The following is a 26517-nucleotide window of genomic DNA, read 5'->3' on the forward strand; positions in this document are numbered from 1 at the left end:
CGCCCCTGAAGCAGTTAGAGCCACCGCCCAGACCGTATTCCAGTTTCTCACCGAACAATATGGTGATCACACCCCTGTAGCTGTCCTCCGGTCCCAATTTTTTAACTTTAAGCAAGGCCCCCGACAAACCATTAGAGCATTTGCCCTGAGGCTGCGGGAGCAGTTCACCCGATTACAGGCCCGACGCGATCATGGGCTGGGAGACGGGGAGAACCTGTTACGTGACCAGTTCCTCCTGGGGATGAAGGAGGGCCCTGTGAGACAGAGCCTGCGGGTCCAGTTTCGGAGGGACCCCGGGCTCACCTTCGAAGACCTTAGGAAAGAGGCATTGGCCTTGGAAGGTGATGAGGTCGAAGTCAGCGAGGCTCCAGTATGCGCGGCGGTAAGCGAATTGGCACTCACACCACCCGAGCGGGTGGATTGGAAACAGGCCCTGAAGGCAGAATTGCTGAAGGACGTCCAGGAACAGATATCGGAGCTGTCTAAAGCTCTCTTGGGAGAGTTGCGCCAAGGAAGGGCGCGGGAGGAACCGAGGCCGGCCCCCCCGAGAACGAACATACTCGGAGCGAGGCCGAGAGCCGCCCGGACGTCCAGACCGCTTTAACCGGCCCCGCGTTGAGTGGGATGACCAAGGGCGGCCTATTTGCAATCGCTGTGGTAAACCAGGACATATCAGTCGCCAGTGTGGGCCTCGTAGGGCATCGGAAGGGGGTTTTGAGATCGGCCGGCCACAGTGGGTCGTGTGGCCGGGAACCCTCGGGAAGACCCCAGAAGAAATAATCCCAGGCACCAGATGATTGGGCATAGCCCAATAGCGGAGGTAAAAGTGTGTGGCAAGACAGTACAATGCCTGGTAGATACGGGCTCTCAGGTAACGTTGTTTGCAGAAAGCCTTTCACAAGAAATATTTGGGAAGAAAGGAACACAAGGAGCAGAGGCCCCCTGGCTGACGTTGCGGGGCGCAAATGGCCTGGAGATCCCTTACGTCGGTTACCGACTAACGGACTTGGAAGTCCACGGGGTATTAGTCCCCCAGAAAGGTGTGATCATTGTCGAAGACAGGTGTTTGGGTGCCCATCGAGCCCTGCTGGGCATGAATGTCCTCTCGGAATGCTGGGAAGAGTTATTTCAGGCTAGGCCTGGCCCCAGGATCTCACCTGCAGAGAGGCCCAAATGGGAGCGTGTAGTTGCCGACTGTCGTCGAGTTCAGATGGCCCAGGTCCGTAGAGACCGAGAAGAGGTAGGAAGAGTGATGTGTCGTTTTGCCTTGTCTATTCCCCCTAGAAGTGAGGCCATTGTGTGGGCGAGAGTGCCCCCTCGAGAAGTCGACCCTGAGGAGTGGGTATTGGTCGAGCCTCATGCAGACTGCCCTCAAGTGGAGGTAGCACGGGGCCTAGTGGCGGTCCGCCGGGGGAGAGTCCCCGTGAAAGTACGAAATGAACACCCTTATGCAGTCCACTTACATCGACACCAACGACTGGCCCGACTAACGGCGGTCGCGCCCCATCAGGTGAGAGAGGAGAGAGACGTCAGTTTCCGTCAGGTGTGCCCCTCCGTGATTGAGGTGGCCCTGACACAGATGGATGCCCCCAGGAACGACAGGAAGAGTGAGGTGCCGAAACATCTTGAGGGTGAGTCACTACAAGGGAAGAATTTGGAACCAGTACAGACACAGAAGCTCCAGGCGCTTCTTCGAAAATGGCAACATGTGTTTGCAAGTCATGAGGAAGACTATGGGTGCACCAGAGTGGTGGAACATCATATCCCGACTGGGGACGCTGGGCCGAGCAGAGAGAGATATTGGCCAATTCCACCTACCCTATACACCGAGGTACGCACACTCTTGCAGGGCCTGCTGGAGCGAGGCATTGTTCGGGAGAGCAGTAGCCCGTGGGCGGCCCCCATCGTGCTTGTACAGAAGAAGTCAGGGGCCTGGAGGTTCTGTGTGGATTATCGTAAGCTCAACCTAGTAACCAAGAAAGACGCTTTTCCCCTACCACGGATCGAAGACTCCCTTGCCAGCCTCACACAGTCCGCATGGTATTCCACTCTGGATCTGGCCAGCGGGTATTGGCAGGTGCAGGTGGCCAAGGCAGATCGAGAGAAGACCGCCTTCACGACCCCGTTTGGATTATTTGAGTGGGAACGGATGCCCTTCGGGCTTTGTAACGCTCCGGCCACGTTCCAGCGACTGATGCAGCGCTGCCTTGGAGGTCAGTTGATGAAGTCAGTTTTAGTATACTTGGATGAAGTGATTGTGTATTCCCCAGATTTCGATTCCCACCTTCAGCACCTCGAAGAGGTCTTCCAGGCCATGGAAAGGTACGGGCTAAAGCTGCAACCTGATAAATGCCATCTGCTGAGGCGAGAAGTTCATTTCCTGGGTCACGTGGTCAGTGCCGCAGGGGTGTCTGTGGACCCCGGAAAAGTCTCTGTAGTGAAAGACTGGATTGCACCCAAAACCGTGCGGCAGGTACGATCATTTCTGGGATTTGTGGGGTATTACAGACGATTCATCAAAGACTTTTCCAAGATTGCTAAACCTCTTAACCAGCTGTTGGTTGGTACAGGGCGAAATCGGGGACGTGGGTCACCCTGAATTAACTGGGATGACCCTTGTGAGGCTGCGTTCCAGAGACTAAAACAGGAACTGTTACAGGCACCCATCTTGGCATACGCAGACTTTACTAAACCCTTTGTTCTGTACACAGACGCAAGCAACCTGGGGCTGGGAGCCGTATTGGCCCAACGGCACGAAGGAAGGGAGCGGGTGATCGCCTATGCAAGCCGGAGCCTCCATCCAGCGGAGAGGAACGATGCAAATTACAGCTCATTTAAACTGGAGTTGCTGGCCTTGAAGTGGGCCCTAAGCGAAAAGTTTAAAGACTACCTTTGGGGTGCCAAGGTAACGGTAATTACGGATAATAACCCTCTAGTGCATTTGCAGACGGCGAAGTTGGGGGCCGTAGAGCAGCGGTGGGTAGCCCAGCTGGCCAACTTCGACTACCACTTGCAGTACCGACCGGGGCGCGAGCACACGAACGCTGATGTCCTTTCGAGGCTGCCGGAGATGGACGACCCCGGGTGCCGGGGAAGAGAAGAGGAGAACAGCCCGAGGGAGGATTATATGATAGGGGCCGTGGATGCCCCAGGAGGACAGCAAGAGGCCGTCCCCGGGAACTGGGGGTGGGACCCCCGTCGATGGATGGAGAGGCAAGCCCGGGATCAGGATGTGTGTCAGGTGAAGACGTGGGTGGAGCAGGGGCGACGACCGACGTCGCCAGAAAGAATAGCCCAGACGGAGACGGGGAGAAAACTGCTGGGGCAGTGGGACAAGTTAGAACTGCAGGAAGGAGTGCTGTGCAGAAAGGTCAGTGACCCGAAACTGGGCGAGGAGGTGCGCCAGATTGTGGTGCCCGCCGATCAGACGGCAGCATTAGTCTCGGCCTACCATGATCAGCTGGGGCATCAAGGACAAGAGAGGACCATATCACTGCTGCGCAGATTTTTCTATTGGCCGGGGCTGGAAGCCACGGTTCGTAGCTTGATCCAGGCGTGTCCCAGGTGTATGTTGTTCAAATCTCGGCGAGAGGCTCGAGCGCCGATGGTGCCCATCCAGGCTAAAGCCCCCCTCCACATTATGGCCATGGACTTCCTGACCCTGGGCCGGCCGCAAGACCGCTACCAAAACATCTTGGTAATTACCGACCTATTCACCAAATATGCATGGGCAGTCCCCACCCTCGACCAGACAGCTAATACCACCGCGACGGCCCTCTGGAGGAATGTCTTTCAGACATTTGGATGCCCGGAGTTTTTGCACTCGGACCAAGGGGCCAACTTCGAGTCAAAGGTGATCCGAGAATTATGCCAGTTGTATGGGTGTACCAAGACCCATACGACGTCGTACCATCCCCAGGGAAATGGCAGCTGCGAGAGGTTCAATCAGACCCTGTTGGGGTTACTGGGGACCCTGGATCAACGGCAGCAGAGCGACTGGGTGAGTGCTTTACCGAATCTACTACAGGCATATAATAATAGTGTACATAGTACGACGGGGTATGCCCCTACTTACCTGATGTTCGGCAGACATGTGCGGATGCCCACGGACCTGGTCTTAGGAGTGGCAGCCGGCCAGGAGGAAGTGAGCTTGACCGAGTGGGTGGGACGCCATCACCAGCGGCTACACTTTGCCTATGAACAGGTATCTAAGAGAATACAGACCACAGGGGAGAAGAACAAGCGGTTGTACGACCGGACGGCCCGGGACGCCCCCCTGCTACCAGGAGAGAGGGTCTTGGCGAGGGACAACAGGCGCCAAAGCAAGGGAAAGTTAAGCGACCGCTGGGAGACCATCCCGTATGTGGTTTGTAGGCAGCAGAGACCGGGACAGCCGGTGTACACCATCCGGCCGGAAGGAAAGGCCGGCCCTGAGCGGGTGGTACACCGGAACATGATTCGCCCCTGCCCCAACTATCCCGAAGCAGCAGAGGAAAGGGTTGTGGAGCCGGTGCCGGCGGCCCCCTGGATGGGAGGATGGGCTGTGGTACCAGGCCGACCCGTGTTGGCGTTGCCCCCGGCTGCCCCGAGAGGGCGAGAGTTAGCACCTGAGCCAGCTGAACCCCCGGCCGCCCAGAGGCAGCGAGAGTTAGCACCCGAGCCAGCTGAACCCCCGGGACAACCAGAGCCGGCACACGAACCAGCTGAACCTGATTCACCCGTGAGACGCTCCCAACGGGAGAACCGAGGCCGCCCCCCTGCCCGCTACGGTGAGTGGACAACCCCGAGGCATTCTAGGGACTAGAATGCATTGGCGAGGGAGGATGTCACAAGGTGACGATCTTTTGGGCGGAACCGAAAGTCGGGAAACTTTGGTTCCGCCCGGATGTTTCCGCCCAGACCGGGAAGAGGAAACACCGGACACCGGTAGCATCGCAAGGGCTGTAATCAGCGAAATAGAGCGCAGCTGTGGGCGTTTAAGGAAAACGCCGGTTGATTGGAGGATTACAGCATACAGAGGAGTATTTTAGGACAGTGTAAACGACAGTTTGGTGCGTTAGTTGTGAGTTGAAGTACGGAGCTGTGCTCGTCCGTTACACGTTGGCAGTTGGTTGCACTTTCTCTCTTTCCCTCTCATAGTTCTCAGCGGATGTTACCGTAAGCAGAAACCCTGTGGGTAGAAGAAAACAACGGTAAATGTGACACGTTTGGAGTAACCAAGGATTAAGGAAACGAAGCTGGTTGTAAACTGTTTACCAAGGAGATCGCCGTGAGTATTGGCTCTAGATTTGATCTGAAACCATAGCTACCAACTTGTGTATTATTGCACGCTCTAGGAAGAGGAAAGCGGCCCTACCCCCGATCGAGCGTGGTAGGTGAGCCGCAGGAATAAGTGGATTACATCGCCATAGCAGCAGACCTAAAAGCTCCGGCCGTAGTGTCATCGCCCCCATCTGCCCTTAGCGAAGTGGAGGACGCTGGGCGTCGCGTGTGTGCACCTGTAGAGTGGTGGGTGAGTCTATGTCCTTTGAAAACCTTTTCACGTTGAAGTGGTGCTGTGTATTTGCTGTGGGTTGCTGTGCAAGTGCTGTGCGTCTTGTCAGACGTACCCCGCATCATCCCCTCCACTGAGGAAGAGACGGAGAGGCTGACGGCTGTGTGAACATTAACTATTGTATGCTGTGTGCGATTTAAGTGAACAGTGACGGTGTGGGCCGTGGAAGTTGCCCCGTCGGTGTGTTGACAGTTGCAGAGTGCGGCGGTGAAAACCTGGAAGCTGGCAGTGTGTGTGTGTGAGTACAAACACGTACCTGTATATTGCTACTTTCCCTGTGTGTTCCATCTGTGGCAGAGTGAAGGGCGAAGGAGGTCCGCCGCCCCGTGGTCTCTACAAAGGGGCGCCCCGGTCTGGTATTCGCTCGGCCTACGGGCAGTGAGGACAGGGCAGCGCTCGGCCCGGTGAGACGGTGTGACGATTCGCCCCCCTGCTGACCAGCGGATCCGCCGAGAGGGTTTTTGCCCCCGGCGCCCCCTTAGGAAGATCGTCGCCGTTTGCCTTCTGTGCAGGCCAGTTGTCGTAAGCCGCCCTGAGTATTGTCGACCAAAACACCGTATAGTGAGCTGAGGAAAAGCTGCGCTATCCTGAGCTGTAAACAGCAGAGAGGTGAGAAGTACCCAAGTTGCACTAACTGTGTCATTGTATTCAAGCTGCCTGTAAAGGAAGAGAGAACAAGAGTGAACGTCAGTAGAACAAACTGTGGACAGTCACACACGCCTGAGCTGTAAACAGCAGAGAGGTGAGAAGTACCCAAGTTGCACTAACTGTGTTATTGTATTCAAGCTGCCTGTAAAGGAAGAGAGAACAAGAGTGAACGTCAGTAGAACGAACTGTGGACAGTCACACACGCCTGAGCTGTAAACAGCAGAGAGGCGAGAAGTACCCAAGTTGCACTAACTGTGTTATTGTATCCAAGCTGCCTGTAAAGGAAGAGAGAACAAGAGTGAACGTCAGTAGAACGAACTGTGGACAGTCACACACGCCTGAGCTGTAAACAGCAGAGAGGTGAGAAGTACCCAAATTGCACTAACTGTGTTATTGTATCCAAGCTGCCTGTAAAGGAAGAGAGAACAAGAGTGAACGTCAGTAGACCGAACTGTGGACGGTCACACACGCCTGAGCTGTAAACAGCAGAGAGGTGAGAAGTACCCAAGTTGCACTAACTGTGTTATTGTATCCAAGCTGCCTGTAAAGGAAGAGAGAACCAGAGGGAACGTCAGTAGAACGAACTGTGGGCAGACACACACGCCTGAGCTGTAAACTGCAGAGAGGTGAGAAGTAATTAAGCTGCACTAACTGTGTCATTGTGTCTAAGTGGCCTGTGAGGAGAGAGACAAGGCGAGAGCGAAGGTCAGGGGAGTGACCTGTGGAAGGAAGACCATACTTACCACGAGTTACCAGCAAGCCAACAGGCGAAGGCGATCCTAGCCCAGGGTGAACGAGTCTTCGCGTCCCGGTCAAACCCTGTGGAGAGAAACACCCAGTGGAGTGAGCAGAGGAGTATCGGCCCGACGTGGCGCAGGTATCACAGTAGAGAGAGAGAGATACAACCCCAAAATTCATACTGCTTGTCTTTTGCCTCCAGGAGAGAAGAGGAGGGCGCCACGGATAGTGGGATTGGCAGGAGCCTGTGTTCCCCCGTCCCCTCCCCCCCTACACTTGGGTCACCAGCCCCTGGAGCCCCCGTCGCTCTCCCCCCTTTCTGCCCCTCTCCCGTGCTGTGGCCTGTCTGGAAGGCAGAGAGGAGTTAGTTTTAATTGCCCCTTTCCCCATTTCCCCCAGTTATTTTAAATATTTAAATAAAGTTTGTTTTAATACTTACCTGCTCTCGTGTTGTTTGGTCATTGGGTGTGGCTTTGGGGACCTCCTCGAGGTGGAAATTGAGAAGGGGCGTGGCTTTAGGTTTAGCAGCCAGCCCCTAGCCGTGACATTATCTTAATCTATAAGGAGTCATTATTTAACCTCATTATAATATTTACTTCATTACAAGTTTTATAAATTAAGTGAATATTGCATAAATATGCAAAATAAATGTTTCAGTCAATCAGTCGACTACTAGTAATAAATAATAACAGAACTATTCATTTCATGTATCATGGATGTCACACAGAATTACTGTACATGCTGCACACATTTAACAATCAATTCAATTTTATTTATTTATATAGCGCTCACAACTGGTAATTGTTTCAAAGCAGTTTTACATCAATTAAAGCAGAGAAAAACACAGAAAAATCGACAGACAACATAAGTAGCAAAAAAAACCCTAGGAAAAAAAACTCCTGACTTTTTTTAGCCAGGAGGGAAAAAAGTCCTAGGAGGAAAAAAACCCTTGGGAGATTTATATATACAGTGTGGCATCACGTTGAAGGAAGGTCAGTAGATCAGTGGTGTGTTGACCTTCACGGCAGCCAGAACTGGGTCTGTTTGTCTCAATGTCCTCGGGTACGAGGACGAGACAGGGAGAGAGAAACAAAATCCTATTAGCATAGGGCCCATTCGCATGTAATGCAAGTGTCACACAGTGTTGTGGTTTAATATCTCTTTCGCCGCCATTGACGAGATATCTCATCAATTAAAAGAAAACGCTTCCCCGCCAATGACGAGATTTTCAGTCTTTCCGCAATACCAATATTATCCACCAGGTGGCGCAACTTATTCAACCCGGAAGTAGCGCCTCACGTAAAAGAGAAAGAACTCCGTGTATGTTTTAAAGATCGCTCTGCATCTGATCTCTATCAAAACTCCTTCGCAAAAATGGAATTATCTCAGCTTTTTGCTCAAAATTGGGTGTTTTTGAAGAAACCTACCCATGTTTGAGAGGTGATTACGAGAGAACTAATGAAGGTAAGACGAAACGATTTTTTGTTTGAAAGCGGAGGGTCTGTTCTTTCATCTGATATATTGCTTGTTTATATATTTAAAGAAGAACATTTTCTGGAAGGCATTAAACTTTTGTGAAAATCATGAAAAATGCTGGCGCTGGCAACTTTTTTAAAAAACGCTGGCGGGGAAAGAGATATCTGCTTGGTTCCAGACAGGCTAGCTTTGCGGCATTAGCATATTACCCAGACGAGTTATGTGAATGCTTTGTTCCGTACAGGCGAGACAAGTACATTTACTAGACAATTATGTGAATGCTTTGTTAAAGAAAAAAGTCTTAAGTTTATACTTAAAGTGAATGACTGTGTCTGATTCTCGGACATCAGTTGGCAAATCATTCCAGAACTTGGGGGCTAAGTAGGAAAAGGATCTACCACCTTTAGACACTTTTTATATTCTAGGGATAATCAAGTGACCAGAATTTTGAGACCGCAGTGTACGTGACGGATTGTATTCTGATATTAATTCTCGAAGATACAAGGGTGCTAGGCAAATTAGGGCTTTGTATGCGATATTTGTCTGGTAGCCAGTGTAAAGATGCCAAAATTGGCCTTATGTGGTCATACTTCTTAGAACAAATAAGCATTCTTTCAGCTGCGTTTGAACTAGCTGAAGCTTGTTTACCTGATTTGCATGGCATCCCCTGAGTAACGAGTTACAATAGTCTATTCTAGAGGTCATAAAAGCATGGATAAGCTTTTCTGCATCTGATGCAGACTGCATATGGCGTATTTGTGAGATAGTTCTAAGATGGAAGAATGCTGTGCGGCAGACGTTGGAGATATGACTATCGAAGGATAAATTGCTGTCGAACATCACAACTAAGTTCTTAACTGTGGAAGATAGCACCACAGTGCAGCTATCTATGTGCAACTTGTAATCTGACATGTTCAGTTTGGAGCGATTTGGTTCAATAATAAGTATCTCTGTCTTATTGGAGTTTAGCATAAGGAAGATATGTGTGTATACAGTCTGTTAGTTTACAGAACTGGTGTGTTTCGCTAGGATGTGAGGAGATGTAAAGCTGGGTATCATCCACATAGCAGTGAAAACTTAAGATATGTTTCCTGATGATGTCTCCTAGAGGTAACATATATAACGAGAACAGGATAGGACCTAAAACTGATCCCTGCGGTACGCCGTATTTAACCGGGGAGTAATAAGACTCTTCCTCATTTACATAAAATGATAGTGATTGCTTAGATCCGATCTAAACCAGGCTGACGCCTGACCACGGATGCCAACATAGTTTTGTAGTCTATTGAGTAAGATTGTGTGATCTATTGTGTCAAAGGCTGCACTAAGGTCTAGTAATATAAGAATTGAGATTTCACCATGATCGGAGGTTAAAAGGAGGTCATTTTAAACTCTAAGCAGTGCTGTCTCTGTGCTGTGGTGGGGCCTGAATCCTGTTTAGAACTTTTCATATGTACTGTTATTCACTAAGAATGCGCATAGCTGGCTTGCCACTACTTTTTCTAATTTTAGAAAGAAAAGGGAGATTTGAGATTGGCTAAAGTTATTGTAGTAGGTATAAATGACTCAAGATGTTCGTATGGTAATCTAGTTTTAAATGTACTATTGTGTAGAGTGGTGGCTGCTTGTGTAGCTACGATGTTTTCCCTAATAAACGTAATTTTGTTAGTAAAGAAGTTCATGAAGTAGTTACTACTGTGTTGAAAATAAGTATCGGTTTCTGTTTGTTCTTTGTTTCTAGTCAGCTTCGCAACTGTACTAAAGAGGAAACAAGGGTTGTTATGATTTTCTTTAATAAGCTTACTGAGATGGGATCTGGCGTTTTTTATAGGCTGTCTATAGTTTTGAACACTCTCTTTCCATGCTGCACGCCATAACTTTAGGCTTCTATAATTTTGTTCCATTTTTCTAGCAGTATGATGGTCATACCATGGAGCTGGCATTTTTCTTTATTCCTCTTTTTTCGAATGAGAGCAACGGCTTCCAGTGTGCTAGAACAAACAGCCAATCATTCGACTACTAGTAATATTAAATATTTAAACTACGACAAATCTGTTGACTTGTGTTCCTGTGGCTCAACATAGCATTGTGTAAGCATTGCAAAATCATAGGTTTAATCCCAAGAAACACACATACATATTGATTAAAAAAATTATACATTGAAGTAACTTTTAAAGTGTTCCCCAGGGATCTATTTGAGCACCCATAGTTTTTCCATTGTATATACTTCCACTGGCGTGTATGTATAAGAAGCATAGGGTGTTATTTCATTGCTATGCAGATCCTTATTGCTATCACGTCCTTATTTACTCCTAAAACATAATACTTATGGATGGAAATACTCAAGGCTGTTTGTCTGATGTGAATGCATGGCTAGCTTTACATTTCCTTCATTTTAATGAGAGTAAAACAGAAGTTAAAGTGTTTGGTGGGTCTGATTCTCCTAGCTCATATAAAATAACCTTAGTTATCTTTTTTGTAAAGCCTTGGGTGAAAAACCTGATGATGGCTTAAACTTTGATAAACAGATAAATGCAGTGGCTTTTTTTCACCTTTGTCCCTTAGCAAAAGTAAAATCTGTTATATCGTTTAAGAACTTGAAAAAGTAGTTTATGCATTCATTACATTGAGACTAGCCTATTATTTTGTTTAGTCAATTATTTCTTACATATTTGTGTAAACAGATATTTGTGACCAGTATAAATGCTTCATCGGCGCATTTGTGAAAACAAAACAATTAACTCTTTCCCCGCCATTGACGAGATATCTCGTCAATCAAGAGAAAACGCTTCCCCGCCAATGACGAGTTTTTCCGTCTTTCTGCAATACCTCTATTATCCACTAGGTGGCGCCCTTCCGCAACTTTTTAAAAACTTTTTATTGCCCTATATGGCAAGCAGCTGCATGTCCGTGTCTGTTTTAAAGATCGCTCTGAATGGGATCTCTATGAAAAGTCCGTCACAAAAATGGAATTATCTCTGTTTTTTGCTCAAAATGTGGTGTTTTTGCAGAAACCTACTCATATTCAAAAGCTGATTATAAAAGAACTGCTGAAGGTAGGATGAAACAGTTTTTTTTGTCTGAAAGCAGAGGGTCTGTTCTTTAATTTTATATATTGTTTGTTTATATATTTAAAGAAGAACATTTTCTGGAAGGCATTAAAGTTTTGTGAAAATCATGAAAAACACTGGCGCTGGCTGGCAACTTTTTTTTTAAAAAACGCTGGCGGTGAAAGAGTTAATGTGTAAAGTAATTTTGTCATTGCTCATTTGCTCATACAACAAAAAAGAGCTTGAGATAAACGCGCTTTAAAGATGCAATCTGTAGGTTTGATCAGTTAAACACAAAGAGCAATCAAACAAAAGAGGACTCAGATATCACACGTGTGTATTTGCTGTGGATGGATGATGGAGTGTTTGTACTTTTGTTTCTTAAAGTTTAAACTAGTCACCAGTTAGATGGTTTAATCTTTAAAGTTAGGGACACATCTAAGGAAGGACACATCATGCAAACATCTCAAGTCCTTATTCTGATTCTTGTTAAAATCAACATAAACTTAAGCAGTTAAAGAGCTCATGTGAGTTATTATCAGCAAGGCTTTTCAACATCTAAAGAGATTAAAGATTGACACAGAGATGACTTTATCTTCTGAACAGGTCAGACAACAACAACATGACTGATTTTTAGGGGCTGTCCACACGGAGACGCATATCACTGTATACGTATAAATTTGTTATCGTATTGCCGTTTCGTCCACACGGATCCGGCGTTTTGAGACGGTGAAACCGCTATTTTTTTGAAACCGGGTCCTAAAGTGGATAAATCTGAAACCGACACCCTTGCAGTTTCGTGTGTACAGCCAATACATATATTTTGTGAAGCGAAAACGTCATCACATCACGTGTCGGAAGCGTCACACGTAACAGCAACAACAATACCGGCGGACTACGTGATTGTGTTTGTGCTACAGAAGCTACTAAAGCCTACTAGCTTTATTACAGCAAAATCTATTGCTTCTATGCAATTGTGGTGAGCAACAAGCGATAATGGACAACACCATACGTTGGTTATGCGCATGCTCAAAGTCTTCTTCTTCGTGTATAGTGTATATCTGTGGCAGAATTACAGCGCCCCATACTGGTCCGGCATATATACTACACCGCTTTCAGTCGGTTTCGTGTTTACGGTTTCAGGGTTTATACAGAAATCCTTAAGTTAAATTTACTACTTTTTACTACCTTTTTTACTACCTTCAGAATATTTTTTAAAACCATCACGACACTGAATTGCAAGTGTTAATCAGCGACCTTTCTATTATTTACACAGATTTTGACATATATAACATACAAAAAAGAATTAAAGTGAAAAAATTCTTCTGACTGAAATATTTTTCAGGCCAAGTCATATTCCTTTACCTAACACTTTATGTAGGCGAGACCAATAGCATTTTAAGGGGAGATTTTTTGCCATAAATTCCATATTGGAGTCTCATGTGGCATATAGGTAGCTGTAGTTTGCAGGGCATTTCAGATTAAGGCAAAACAGCTAAATAACTCACTATACTGTATAAAAAGAAAACATGAATATCACCACCTTTAATGAATCTTTTATTAATTATTTATTAATTGTAAATGCATTTATTTTAGCATTTACTAATAATTTTTTAATCAAAGTTGAAACTGTTAACATTAGTGAATGCACCATGAACTATCGTCAATTACTGTAATGACATAAACAAGAATTAATTAATGATTATATACTCTATATTTTTCATTGTTTGTTTATGTTATATAATGCATTTACTAATGTGAACAAATACAACTTTTTCATATCATATTATTCAGTACACATAAACAAATAATCCAAGGTCTGCTCTGTTCACACAACAGCTTACAGTCACAGCTCTAATACAGTAACGTTATGTATCAATATAAACCCTGAACGAGTAACTCGAGTCAAACTCGTGTAGAATTCACACAGGATGTCTGTAACCATAGTGACAGTTGTTAATTGAACGACTGTAAGTTACATTTATCAACAAAATATTATGTTACAATAGAGGCAGCGCTGATGTGCTAGTTTATGCGCAATGTTTCTGCTGTTTACTTTCTTCTAAGACCTGAATGGTCGTGTTTATATGAGGATATTTGCAAAGACAGGATTTTTGACGCATGTGTGTTATTTAAGGCCAATTAAGCGGCAAAAATACGTAGAACACAAGCTCAATGAGAAACGAATGCGCGGCTTGCGTGCTCCTCACAGCGGACGCACTGTTGTTTGTGTTTGAATGGCTTAAAATCACCTGTTTTTAAACTGCTGTGCTTAAATATATGTACAAATGTTACGTTTTTATGACCACACGCAAATGCAACTGCAAGAACCGACAGGTGGATGACATCAAAGTCCCGCGAGAGCATTTCGGAAGCAGGCTCCTCTTATGATTCCTCGTCAATCGCTCTCACGGGATTTGGATGCCACCACAAGTTTACCTACGAGTTTAACAAACCAGTTGTATCAGCCACTGGTTAAATCAGCATAGCATTAAAAAGCGTGCCGCGGATGATCAGTAACGTGTGAAATCATTTACCCCCAAAATACAGGACCCCTTACGTTAGTCATACTGTGCAAAGACACGCAATTACCTGTTTGGTTTTCTTATCCCACGAACTGAAAGGCTTGCCAATCTTCATTATTTCGCTAAGCCAAGTCAATCGTCTTTTACACCTTTATTGATCTTCAAAACATCGGAGCCTTCCTGCATTATAAGTTTGACCATGCTAGCTGAAAACGTTTTACCTCAGCTTAACGTGATACAGTCAGAAAACACGGAGTGGATCCGGTCCGTAGTGATTACAGTACGCTTACAGCGGAGAGAGGAACGTGATTTGGCTCCACTCCAGGCTTTGATCACATCCCAGAGACGAAAGATCTTTGATTATTTGCCCAGATATGCAGGCGATTTGAACTAATTTCCAGGCATCATAACATTACAAAAGGCAATCGAAAATGTACTACCTCGTCAGATGACGTTTACTACTTTTTACTACTTTTTACTGGCCTTAATTTGGCATAATTTAATTTACTACCTTTTACTACCTTTTACAACCCCGCGGAAACCCTGGGTTTATTTTTTTAGAACAAGGAAAAAAATTATCGGATAGGGAATGCACCGGCTTCGTGTGGACAAAGCCTTAAACATGTTTGCTTTCAATTGGACGGATCAAAGTTGACAGATAGTATTGGTTCAGAACGCATGGTTTCAGATAAGATTTATGTTGTACTGTCAAGTTAAAGTAAGATGAAAAATTACACAGGGAATAACAGGCTCCAAACAACAAGTGTAACAAAGAGGCATTTATTACAAAGACCACGAGGGATTCACCAACACACATGGTACGCAGTCTGAGCAAACACAAACACTAAATCACTTTTAACAGATCATGCTCATAAAACACAATCTGCATAAAGACGTTAACAGTAAAATTCATGTATATCACATCATCTTTATGGATGGGGCCATACCCATATGCACATGCATACCTAGACGCTACGCCACTGCGGTGTGTGACATTACATTCATCTAGTTGTACCAATGAAAGAGTTGGAGGTCAGTAGTTTAGAAATGTTGGCTACACACTCTTGTGTGCTTGGTAAATGTTTACATCGTCTTGTTGTATATTAACTACCCACCTCTTGTGTATTACCTCAACTTTAGGGAAACCTCTGGAAACTAAAGGAAGTGTTAGATTTAGCAGATGTTGTACAAACAGCAGAAGCTGTGGCTTGAAGTGTTGTTCGCCTGTTTTTAAAATCATATGGTTGAATGTCGTTGTGATACTAAGTAAACATAAATGCATATATGTCTAAGCAAACAATTTAATGTGTTTAATAAATGTGTTTATTTTTTTTAAACACGTATGAAAGATTTTAATTATTAATGTGTACAAGCATTTTTAACAAAACACACTGGACTAAAACTGAATCTAGGGATTTGGACTGCAGTGTTTGTTATAAATCCATTGCATGGTTAGTCAAGACTAAATTGTCACAATGTTAAGGCCGGGATACACTGCACGATAATTGGCTGTCCCAGACGAAAGATTGCCATCGTGAAATTATCGTCACGATTTCTGTGATCGTGGCTCTCCATCGGTGGTCCTATGTCGTACAGTGAGAGAGGTTCAAAGACGGCCGTTTTCCCGGTCTTGCGTCCAAAGATAGCCTACGATAGTTTTCTGGCAGTGTCAGAAATTCGGCATGATCACCGCACAGTGTGTTTGCTGCTACGACCTGCGCGCCGGTATTTGTTTACCACGAGCGCATGCTGGTGACGTTGCGCAACGTGTGACGCAGCCGCAGAAGCTTCTGTGTTATCATCGCACAGTCTACACGCCTCTCGTACCCGAGCTTAAACGATACATATCCCATAGTGTGATAAGGTAATGATCTTATAAGAGGACAAAAATCGTGCAGTGCATTCCAGGCTTTAGACTGTGTTCTGTGTTTGTCATGTTGTATTAGTGTTGTTCTCAGAGTAGCCACCAGATGTCTCTTCCCCTCACTGTCACATGTACCATGAACTGCATCTCCCATAATCCTGTCTGTGTTATCATTGATCATTGCACTCAGCTGTTTCCACTCACCTTGTTAAGTGTTTGTGTATTTAAGCCCTGTCTGTTCAGTCAATGTTATGGATTCCTTATTGTAAGTCACATCGCACTCTGTGTTTTGATATATGTTCTGGATTGTGTATAGACCCCTTCACGGTTCACGTCACAGGCTGTTCCCACTGCGCATGTCGGGGTCAGAAAAGTCATTACAGCAGATTGAGTTGCGTATTATTCGGTATCGTCAAAAATGCCTACTTACGTCGTGGGCTGTGAAAATCGCATCAGGTCTTCCGTTAAGTTTTCGCGATTCCTGCAGAATCTCAAAAACAAAAAAATACAACATCTGCGTCTGCAAGCAATTAACGTGCAGACTGGGACAATGCAAATATCAAAGAGGCTTGTGTTTGTAGTGCTCACTTCATTTCAGGTAAGTCATAATTTTTCAGCCCTGTTAGATTAAATTATAAAGCCTAAATGTTATGAACAGTTCGACCCCGTGCTGCGCGCGCACCCGATAGTCATTCAATGTTTACAAACCTTGAAGGGGTCTATATGGATATTGACCTTTGCTTGGATGGATTAGGATTTCTGATCACCCTTATTAAACTGCTTATGGATCTAACTTTTTGTGTGTGCGAGTTGTGACATAAATAGGAATTTTGTGTTCTTAATCTTTTTACTTCACCTTCTGGTGCTTGTCTTTCCTGCTCCAGACAGATAGCTGTAATATCCGAATGAAGACACATGTTGATAGGCACGTCAACCGTATGCGGAGCTGCATAGATGGGTGATTCTCACGAAAACTTGGTTTTAAAAATGTCAAGCATGAAAATGTTAAAATTGCTTAAATTTACTTTTCTTCCTAAAATTGAAAAACAAAGTCTGGAGTAAATGGGAACATTAATTTAAAAACTTTTACTTATCATTTAACACTTTTTGTAACATAATTAAAAAAATTAGTCCTAAAAAATCTCATTACCGCAACAGTCAGAAAACATCAACACTGACATATTTTCAAAATGACATGACAAACCTGAAAGAACAGAATTTGGAGATTCTGCACATGCATTTAAAATCAAAGTATTATGCTTCTATTAATTAAATTAACATTTAATAAGCATCTCTTGCGGTAATGATAATCAAAATGTGGTGTAAGCATTCTGACAAGACAATATTTCAAATTAACTGTAAAAAAAAGATATTACCTGGTAGCCATCTTGAAGTAACTGGTCCATGTGCTTGGTCACTCAAAATCAAACTTTATTAAAATTCTGTATGTGTGCTTAAACTGCTCTTAAAAAGTGTTGCGGAGGATGAGAACATCAGGCATGGACACATCATTTTCCTAATTTTTCTTCATTATTATTATACATGAATATTCAGTAAATATTTTTTCTGTCATCTAAAGTAGTCTAGCAAAACATCCATTTATTTTTTTCTTAATATTTCTGTGTCAATTTGATTAAATTACAACATAACGCATGTTCAAACACAGCCGGACACATTGCGGTAATGAGAATTTCAGCAGAAAATGAGATAAAATTTACAATTATAATTTCTTATGTTGAAATCACAAAAGGTAGAACACAGTATTGGGTTAATTCTGATGCTTTTTAATGTTACTATATTACACATTTTAAAGCTAAAATCATTAGTGCCGTGGTGTTTCAATGGTTTCGTGAGAATCACCCAGATGGACTGACAACTGTAATTGAAGTATCGTGAGATCATACTGCTTGTTATAATTTTGAATTGCTCGCGTGGCACAATCATGTCACTCGCCAGCTGGTCGTTGCAGCGCTGCATGAAGTTAAGAACAAGGGAGCCCCCTAGTGGTGCGGGGCCCTACACAGCTCGCGTAGCCTGCGTACAGGGTGGATCGGCTCTCCCTACTGTACATGTTTTTTTTGGTGCCCATGTTAACAAGTTAAAGCATGCACCCCGCACAAGTGCTCGCGTGGCAGGAGCGTCGCTGAAGCAGCAGTGCTGCGATCGTTTCGGCGTTGGCTCTATTTTTGCTGCGCTGCTCACCCTCAATTAAAGTGACAGTGCATTGTTTATGCTATAAATGGTCGTGGATTGACGCGAAAAAGTGTAATTTTACCATTAAATCATAAATGTGATGCCAAGTGTGTTTCAAACAGTCATGACTTTGAGCAATTTAAAAGAAAGCAATTAAATATTTTAAAACACCAGAAGGGCTTTTTATATCTATAATTGTGTACTGTGTCTATATCTGTCATTACACGGACCAGAACAGCACGAAAACAATGTGGGTTAAACAAATCACAGTTATGTAAATTACAGTGACCGTAAAAAAGTGTCTTGAAGAGGTTTTGCTCATTACTGCATGCAAAATGAAGTAATGTGAACTTGAGATTGTTATACTCTTATTAAACTGCACAGTATGCGCTGCAAACGCAAGCCGGTGTGAAAGCACAATGGACACGCCCAGCAAACGCTCTCCTCACGCGCTGCTCATGCTACGCAAACGCGCTGCTCACGCTTGCGGTGTGAAACCGGCGTTACTCTTTTCTCAAACTAGTTCAGCGAAAGTGCTGCCCATGCAGCTAATCTCATTGGTTTAGTTTAGGGTGAGGGTAGTGTTGATGGGTACAAGACATTGGTGAGCGTAAGGTAGGTCTGACGTAATCTTGTAAACTTTTGGGGGCGTTCATGCTACAAGGCACTTGCGAGCATGAAGCTTACCTTTGATAGGAATCGACTGAAAACACCCAGCCCAACTTAAACCCTGGCTATGTTATATTGTTAAGAAACATTACTACACACATGCACACATACACATTCTTCTATAGACCCAACTGTCACCAAGCATCAAACAATTTTGTTCCAACTGATGATTTATTTAAGTGATCGTGGACTATATTGAAGATTTAAAATGTTACAAGCTTTGTTGGAGAACTTGAGTATCTTGAGCAGTACAAACACAGTCCTGTTGGCCACCATTATGTTTTATACACGCACATGCCCAAATCACATCAATGTTTTAACAGACTTCTGTTTTTGTAGCTTACACAGAAATGATTTCAGTGACTCGCACCATAAGTTGGTGTTTTCAGAACACCACAATTAATGCTGATGTTGTGTAAACAAACAGCCAACACATAAAAGGTTTCTGGTTGAAAATCCGTGCCTGTGGGATTTTTTGTTGTTGCCCGTTTTATTGCCGGCAAAGTCAAAATCAGATGTCAATTTACTTTGGAAAAGTTCAACAGGGGTTTATTTAGATGTTGTTTTTGGCTTTCTACTTCCTGTAGATCCATGGGATGCTAATGTTTCTTCAATCCTTTATGATGAAAAGATAGCTGTGAAGTTTTTTACCACTTCAATGACTGATAGGTACCTCGTTGAACTCAGGGACGAAACTGATATATTGAACTCTACTTTAATAAAGGAGGTTTGTTTTCACCACAGTCTGCATACGAAACAATTTCAGGTTTTCAAACATGGACAGGGTTTCTGACATTTATTTCTGTTTGTCTTACAGGTGGGAAAAGAAGAAAAGCTTAAAGTTGAACTGACATACTCTGGGACCTGTAAAGACTTCATGATATGGGTGATTATCAAAAATCAAGTTCTGTAACTGTGGCCGATCTCTTTCGTTGTCTACATCATATGACCTCTAAATAAGTCATGAATTAATTAAAGGCCCTCAACTCTATATGCCAGATCATCCCATTCATTGAAAACTGTGAGGATTTACACTGTTGTACTGTTAAACATGAAGTGAAGTGTACAAGTAAGTATCTCACATTTTCATGCTTATATCAATCAATAGTTTTTAATAAAAAAAAATGTTTTCAAACATTGTGTTAAAGGCAGGATAGGCAGGAATTATCTAGGGAAGCTTTTTTGCAAATTTGTTTAAACTGTCTTTATATACAAATACATAATTAAAGTACTCTGAAAGAGAGAGTGTGGGACTCGGGTGTCTGTGGACCTCTCACAGCTGTTTTAAACACAGTTAATTATTTCCATCCGGGACGAAACAAATGATGGGCTTACGCGACTATCACTCTCTCTCGCGACCATGGCACCACCCCTGTTGCTATGGGATCTGCCCACACATGCGCACACCTGATTGATTTGAACGTGCACGAGGCACTCTAGGAAGAACAAAAGTATGGCAGAGAAAGTGCATTCAGAACTCACAGTACCTGCATATCCAGTCAGCGAATGCAAACAAGGCAAAAAAAGCAAACAAAGGAATAAACGAAGCAATCAAACGAGAGTAAATATCGCGTGAATTTTCCTCGAGTCGACGATGCGGTAGCGGTATTGTCTCCGGAGTGTAGTCGTCATCAGAGTCAACACTGCTTTCATCACGGAAACTCTTCCATGCAAAACACTGGCTTAATAGTGAGTACTAAAAGCCATCCTATTTGTTTATATTCATAGTGATAAAGTTAGGTGTATTATTACATGTGATTGTGACATGATGTTACTATATGCACCGCGCTCGTTCCTCTCCACTCGTCTCAGGTAAATGCTGCTCCCAGCGCGTTCATGTGTTTTGGGGGCGTGGCTTAATAAGAAACCCAGAAAGGAGGGGGTGGAGTGAATGGAAAAATGAGCTGTGTTTGGAACGGTCGTGGGAAGTCTGCAGACACTCGATTTTTGTACTCTCTTTTTCAGAGTACTTGCATTTGACTTGTGTGTTGTTATATAAAGACAGTTTAAACGAATTTGTAAAAAAAATTTTTTTAGATAATTCCTGCCTATCCTGCCTTTTAATAATAAAGTGCTAAATAAAATAAATATTTCAATTCATCTAGTTTAATGAGTTTTGTCTGTGATTTTGTGTTTTAGACAGCTCAGGACTGGCTGTCGCTGTTGCTGTTGGATGTGTGCTAGTGTTTCTTCTTGTTGTGTTCGTCTGCTACTTCATGCGTAAGAAAACACTCAGTACCTTTACATATTATTAATTAAAATAAAATGGTTATGGGATTGTAAATTAAAAATCAAACATCTGCACACTGCTATGATATAATGGTTCAGTGATTCTTGGGAATTTGGATAAAACAGGCTTAAATTTTGAAAAAAAAGTTAGTTAAATTACAAAATCTGAAGGTATATCATTATAGACCAAGGTCTTGGCTGTTCAGCAATTTACTGGTGCAACCTCCCCTGTTCGTATTTTTTTTCATAAAAATAGGTTTTTCCAGCTATTACTCGTACAATGTTTACTTTAAGCCTAAATAGAAAAAGTAATGTTTTTTTATTTAATAAACATATTTTTGTATTAATAGAGGCTATTCATTTAATAACTCAACAGCACTGAAGAAACATATTGTAAGCATATTCATTTAAAACAAATAAAACTACGTCTGACGGTGGTGACACTAATCTGACGGTGGTGACATTGGCCTCATTATTCCAAAATGTAAACCACTCAAGTCAATGGCTTCTTGCTTAAACATGCTTTAATATTTGGTCCAAAAAATAACAATCCTGAGCACTGTGATGAAAAAATATCAAATCATAACTTCCTAAAATACATAAAACCTGACAGAAAAGACGGTGACGGTGGTGACATCTGACGGTGGTGACAAAAACCTAATATAGATTAAAAAAATAGATGAGTGGTTCACATTAGCCATCTTGTTTCCCGTCTGTTGCTAGCTACTTCAGACCTCTTCTTAAAAATTATACATTTATTTCATAATCTAATCTAATATTTTTTTACAAAGATAACTGTGTTGACATGTTATGGTTGTCACAGTAGCAGTGTCCAAAAATATGAAGAAGTTTAAGAGAAAATAGCAAACATACAGGAGCTTGAGTGATCTTGAAGCATGCAGTAGAGCTGAAGGTTTGAAAATGGGGTCCTCGGGAATGCAGTTGACCCTGTAGTTGTCTGATTTTATTGCTTTTTAAAAATATCTGACGGTGGTGACGAATATGTGGGACACATTTTGAGCAATTACAAAATAATAGTAAATGTTGTTCAAAACTCACTTTGTAGTTTTTATCATTAAATTAATACAAAATAAAAATAAACCTATAAAAAAACCTTACATATTTGCAAAGGACCCCCTGATTATAACATTGATTCTTTTTCTTCATTTAAAATGTTATTAATTTCCAACAGAATTAGCACTTTTCTTAGTGGGACATGTTTTTGCCAAAGTTTCAAGAATCAGTGGGTTAATTTTGTACCATTGGAGGATCTTCATACATCAGCAGATAAAAACAAAAGTGCTAATTTCTGGGTTTCCATTAATTCAATATTTAGCTTTTATCTGGTTTGTAAAGTCTGCATCATTTCATTCGTTATCCATTCACACTGATGGATGAGACTCCTATCATGTGTTTAAAAACTGCAAAATGTCAAAGCTCCAGAGGATCAGCACAGGTCAGATGGCAGCAGTATATTGAACAGATTTGACTTCAACAATAAACTTTAAATAGTGTTTTTTGATTCTTCTGAAATTTGAAATCCAAAGAATTAACATGCAGTTTTAGTGCCAATCACTATTTCAGCTCAGCGGGGGTTGGGGGGGGCGTTGTTTCAATACTGTATCCTGCACAAATAGCATAGAGGCAGGGTTCCTATGCATTTTGGAAAAGTATGGAATTTGATTTGAATGTTTTCGAAGGCTGGATTAGTATGGAAAAAAGAAAATTGAGTTTTGAGAAAAATATTAATTTCCAGTCTATTAAATGTCTTTCAATATAAAATCAAGAATTATAAATTTATTTTATATTGTTTGGAGCTGCCATAAGATCAGCGCTAGACCAAATCTGCTGCAGGACTGTGTGCTGTGATTGGATGTTATGCAGTTAAGCAGCAGTAAAAATATGAGAGTCAGGTGCCCCAAGCTGTTCGACTAAACACATTGAACATTGTCAAATTTTGCATTGGAGTGTGAATCGAACGATCGGCCACAATGGGTAAAGGTGCATTTTACAATCCTGACTATAAAGACTGGCTGGATAAGGATCCCAAAATGGAAACGAATGCTAAATGCAAACTTTGTGTAAAATATCTCCAAAATGGGTGAGGCTCAAAATTGTAAGCCATGTGAAAGGGTAAAAGCACAGACTCTTGTTTGCAGAATCGTCTTATACCCCAAGATTAACAACATTCATGGCCGAGTCCAATGTGACACCACAACCGATGTCAAGCAACAAAGCCATCAGCGCAACCAATAAACCATGAGAACCTAAGCTAGTCAGTCTAGTGTTAAAATGGTGTGCAAACATTACAACGCCTCAGTGTCACTAAATGTGTATTTCTATAACGCAGTTCTATCGCTAACATAGTGATCATTCTTGTCATAATCCTCTACTTTCAGCTGAGCAAAACTGTAAACATGTCTATTGTATTTTTAATATTTATTTACCCTTTATTTTACCAGGTGATGTCCCATTGAGATATTCAAATCTCTTTTACAAGGGAGCCCTGGAACAACAATTACACAAATAACACAGAATCACAGAAACGGACACAACAAACATTAACAGATTTACAGTACATATAAAACTTAAAAAAAAAAAAAACATAAAGGGTTCATTGAAAACATGTACATTGTTCAAATTTGGAACATTTAAGTAATTGTTTAAAATGTTCAAGCTAAAAACAGAAAGCTTCAAAACTTTTTGGAGCAGATTCCAACACCAAGGAGCAGCATAACTAAAAGCAGTCTTACCAAATTTAGTTGTTATACGTGGAATGTTTAAAGCCAGAATGTGAACGGAGCGGAGATTGTAAATGGAATGATTCCAGGTCAACAGACTGTTAAAATAGCTGGGTAAATTACTGTTAATAGCTTTGTAAATAAAAATATGCCAATGGAACCATCTACGCAAACCTAAAGAGCTAAAACCAGTCATCTCATAAATATCCATATCCCTATTAACCTGTGTTTGGTGAATTTTAGTCTTTCTCCATCCCTGATAGATCACTTTGCACGAATAATTAATCAAAGAAGCTGTAGTACCCTGCTGAAATATCAATAGAAACCATCACAAAAATTCTAATAATTTCTGTTCATTATGAACCATTAGCTGACACAAAACCTAGCAATGACTTTGATTATACTATCTAAGCCTCTCGTCTTCCTTCAGGTCGGATGTTTGTATGGGGTCACAGCAGTGGCTCAGAGCTCACCACATGCGTTCAGGTGTTGGTTGTGTATCCTGCAGTAGATGGTGTATTTCAGCACAAAGTGATGCTCCTGGCAGAGTCATTGCAGAGCTGTGGAGATATAAGAGTCGTGATTGACACCTGGGACAGAGGAAGTTTATCAGAACAAGGTCTAATCCGCTGGCTTCACACGGAGGCTGAACTCGCTGACAAAATTCTCTTCGTCTTACCACCTCAACATCCACTTACTGGTATATTAAACCACGTGCTTTATTTCTTGTATTGATTGACTTTTAAGTCATATGTTCCTCAACCTAAAGTGCCAGAGCTGTAAACAAAACACACTCCCAAAATTCAGATTTACAATATTTATCATGCAAAGTTTAAGGGGTCAGAGGTCCTGGTTTGTCAACAATTCAAAAGTCTAAGATTTATTCTTTGCTCGTCTCTCTTTGCAGAAGACATAAAAGTGAATCCACACCACACTGTTTCAGCCTCTGCCAGCAGTCTTTTCGCCTTGGCCCTAAACCTGGTTACCAGCTCAGCCCACGACCCACACAAGCTGGACAAGTTTTGGGTCATCGACCTGGAGCAGAATGAGGAGAAGAGGAAGGTGCCTGTTGAACTGAGAGGCTGTGGGATGTTTGTTCTGCCCCGAGATCAGCAGAAGCTTCATCAGAAGATCTCAAACCGAACAAACCTCCAGAGATCATTGCGGATAAGATGCTTCAATAATTTCCCATGAAATAAACCAGCTGGGGAAGTGAAACCAACCTTTACTGGATCAGTACAGTATTAGCACAGAACAAAGTCTTCAACTCTTTGCATGATATGAGCAGATGAGCACCATACAGTAGTTATGAAGGTCCATACAATACTAACATTCATCTTTATTTTTATTTCAAGCCATTCTTTACTATATTGTGTATCGCTCTGCAATCTCTAGACATATATTATCAACAGTATAATACATAAGCTAATAAATCATTTCCATAAATCAATCAGCTTCATTTATTTTGTAATGATCATTAGCAATTCAACACAGTTTTAGTATATAAGATAAGTTTAGTCCTGCTATATGAGTGAAAACAAAATTTCTTTAACATGCTACATCTGTTCTTCAGTAGCAAAGTTTGCATCATCACAATTGTTTAAAATCAATATGAATAAACAAAAGGTCTAATATCACAAACACCAGACTATTGGATAGTTAAAGATAATAATATTGCTCACGACGTGAACAATGAATTTCGTTGATATTTTTGCTATATTTATTGCTATAGTTTTCAATATAGCTCTGATAAAAAATCCAACTGACAGGCAAAATAAGGTTAAGCTACACCCCAAAAAGGCAGATAGAAGACTGTACCATTTTCAAACTTTTAACTTTTAAGTCATATACTGATATCCACATGATAAAGGGGTCTTAGCTGAACATAATAATATCAATGTTTAAAATATTTAAATTTTATTAAAGTGTATTATGAGGAAAAACCAAAGGCATGAATGTGATGCTGGTGCACATCTTGTATGTGATGTAACAAAACATGAAATATTTATTATATGTAATGAGAATGTTTACATGTAAAATAAAATAAGGTATTGTACAGACCCAAGTAAACATTTTAAAAGCAGGTCTGTTTGTCTGTGCCCAACTTTCTTTTTATGGTAATGATGACCTTGGCACGTAATTGCTCAATTGCTAATGTACATTTATTTTCCAGTACTACCATTTATGCTGTATACCTGATAAGCTTCGGTTTTAGTTATGTACTGCCTTTATTAATGTGTATCTACATGATTGCTAATGTATGGTAACCCATATTTGAAAAAAAAGCCTTTTACATTAAAATTTGTTTAAATTAAGTGTTTATGAAAAAAAGTAAACTTATTTCAAGATTTTTTCCTTACCCCATTGGCAGATAGTTTTGCTTGTTTTAAGCACAAATTAACTTAAATTATATGTTGTTGTTTTTTTAGTTTAAAAATCAGACTTATTTTCTTAGATCAGGAAAAACATCTTGATTTAAGAATTTTTTGATATTTGTACTGAAAACAAGTAACAAAGTCATATTTTTGCAATATACTTTCATGTAACACATTATATATTTATGGGCAGTCTACTCTTAATTTATGCCCCCAAAGTTTTCAAAAGTGTCTCAGCAAAGGATGAACGCCCTCTGTGCTATAAATAGTGACATGTAAGACTAGCCTTGCATATTTAGTTCACCCCAAAATAGGTCAGTAGTATTTGCACATTGTCACTTAACTTCTGCTGCTTGACTTTACAAAGTAAGGATCATTATGAAATTATTATTAAAAGATCAAAACTGGCACACAGTTTACAGGAAGAGACAATGACATAATAATGAATTTTGAAT

At 42.2% G+C, this 26517-nt stretch overlaps 1 protein-coding gene across 1 annotated transcript in view; it reads left to right on the forward strand.

Annotated features, from left to right (window-relative positions):
- il17rb (interleukin 17 receptor B) overlaps nucleotides 1–25996 on the forward strand; it is a 42202-nt gene extending 16206 nt beyond the window's left edge. The window contains exons 7-12 of the mRNA XM_073867471.1: nucleotides 19305–19444; nucleotides 19535–19603; nucleotides 19717–19786; nucleotides 20857–20937; nucleotides 24118–24387; nucleotides 24595–25996. Coding sequence (XP_073723572.1) covers nucleotides 19305–19444; nucleotides 19535–19603; nucleotides 19717–19786; nucleotides 20857–20937; nucleotides 24118–24387; nucleotides 24595–24881 — 917 coding nt within the window. The 3' untranslated portion in view covers nucleotides 24882–25996. The remainder of the gene's footprint in view (nucleotides 1–19304; nucleotides 19445–19534; nucleotides 19604–19716; nucleotides 19787–20856; nucleotides 20938–24117; nucleotides 24388–24594) is intronic.
- Nucleotides 25997–26517: the final 521 nt, after the last annotated feature.

This window comes from Misgurnus anguillicaudatus, chromosome 5, assembly GCF_027580225.2.
Source record: "Misgurnus anguillicaudatus chromosome 5, ASM2758022v2, whole genome shotgun sequence".
NCBI lineage: Eukaryota > Metazoa > Chordata > Actinopteri > Cypriniformes > Cobitidae > Misgurnus > Misgurnus anguillicaudatus.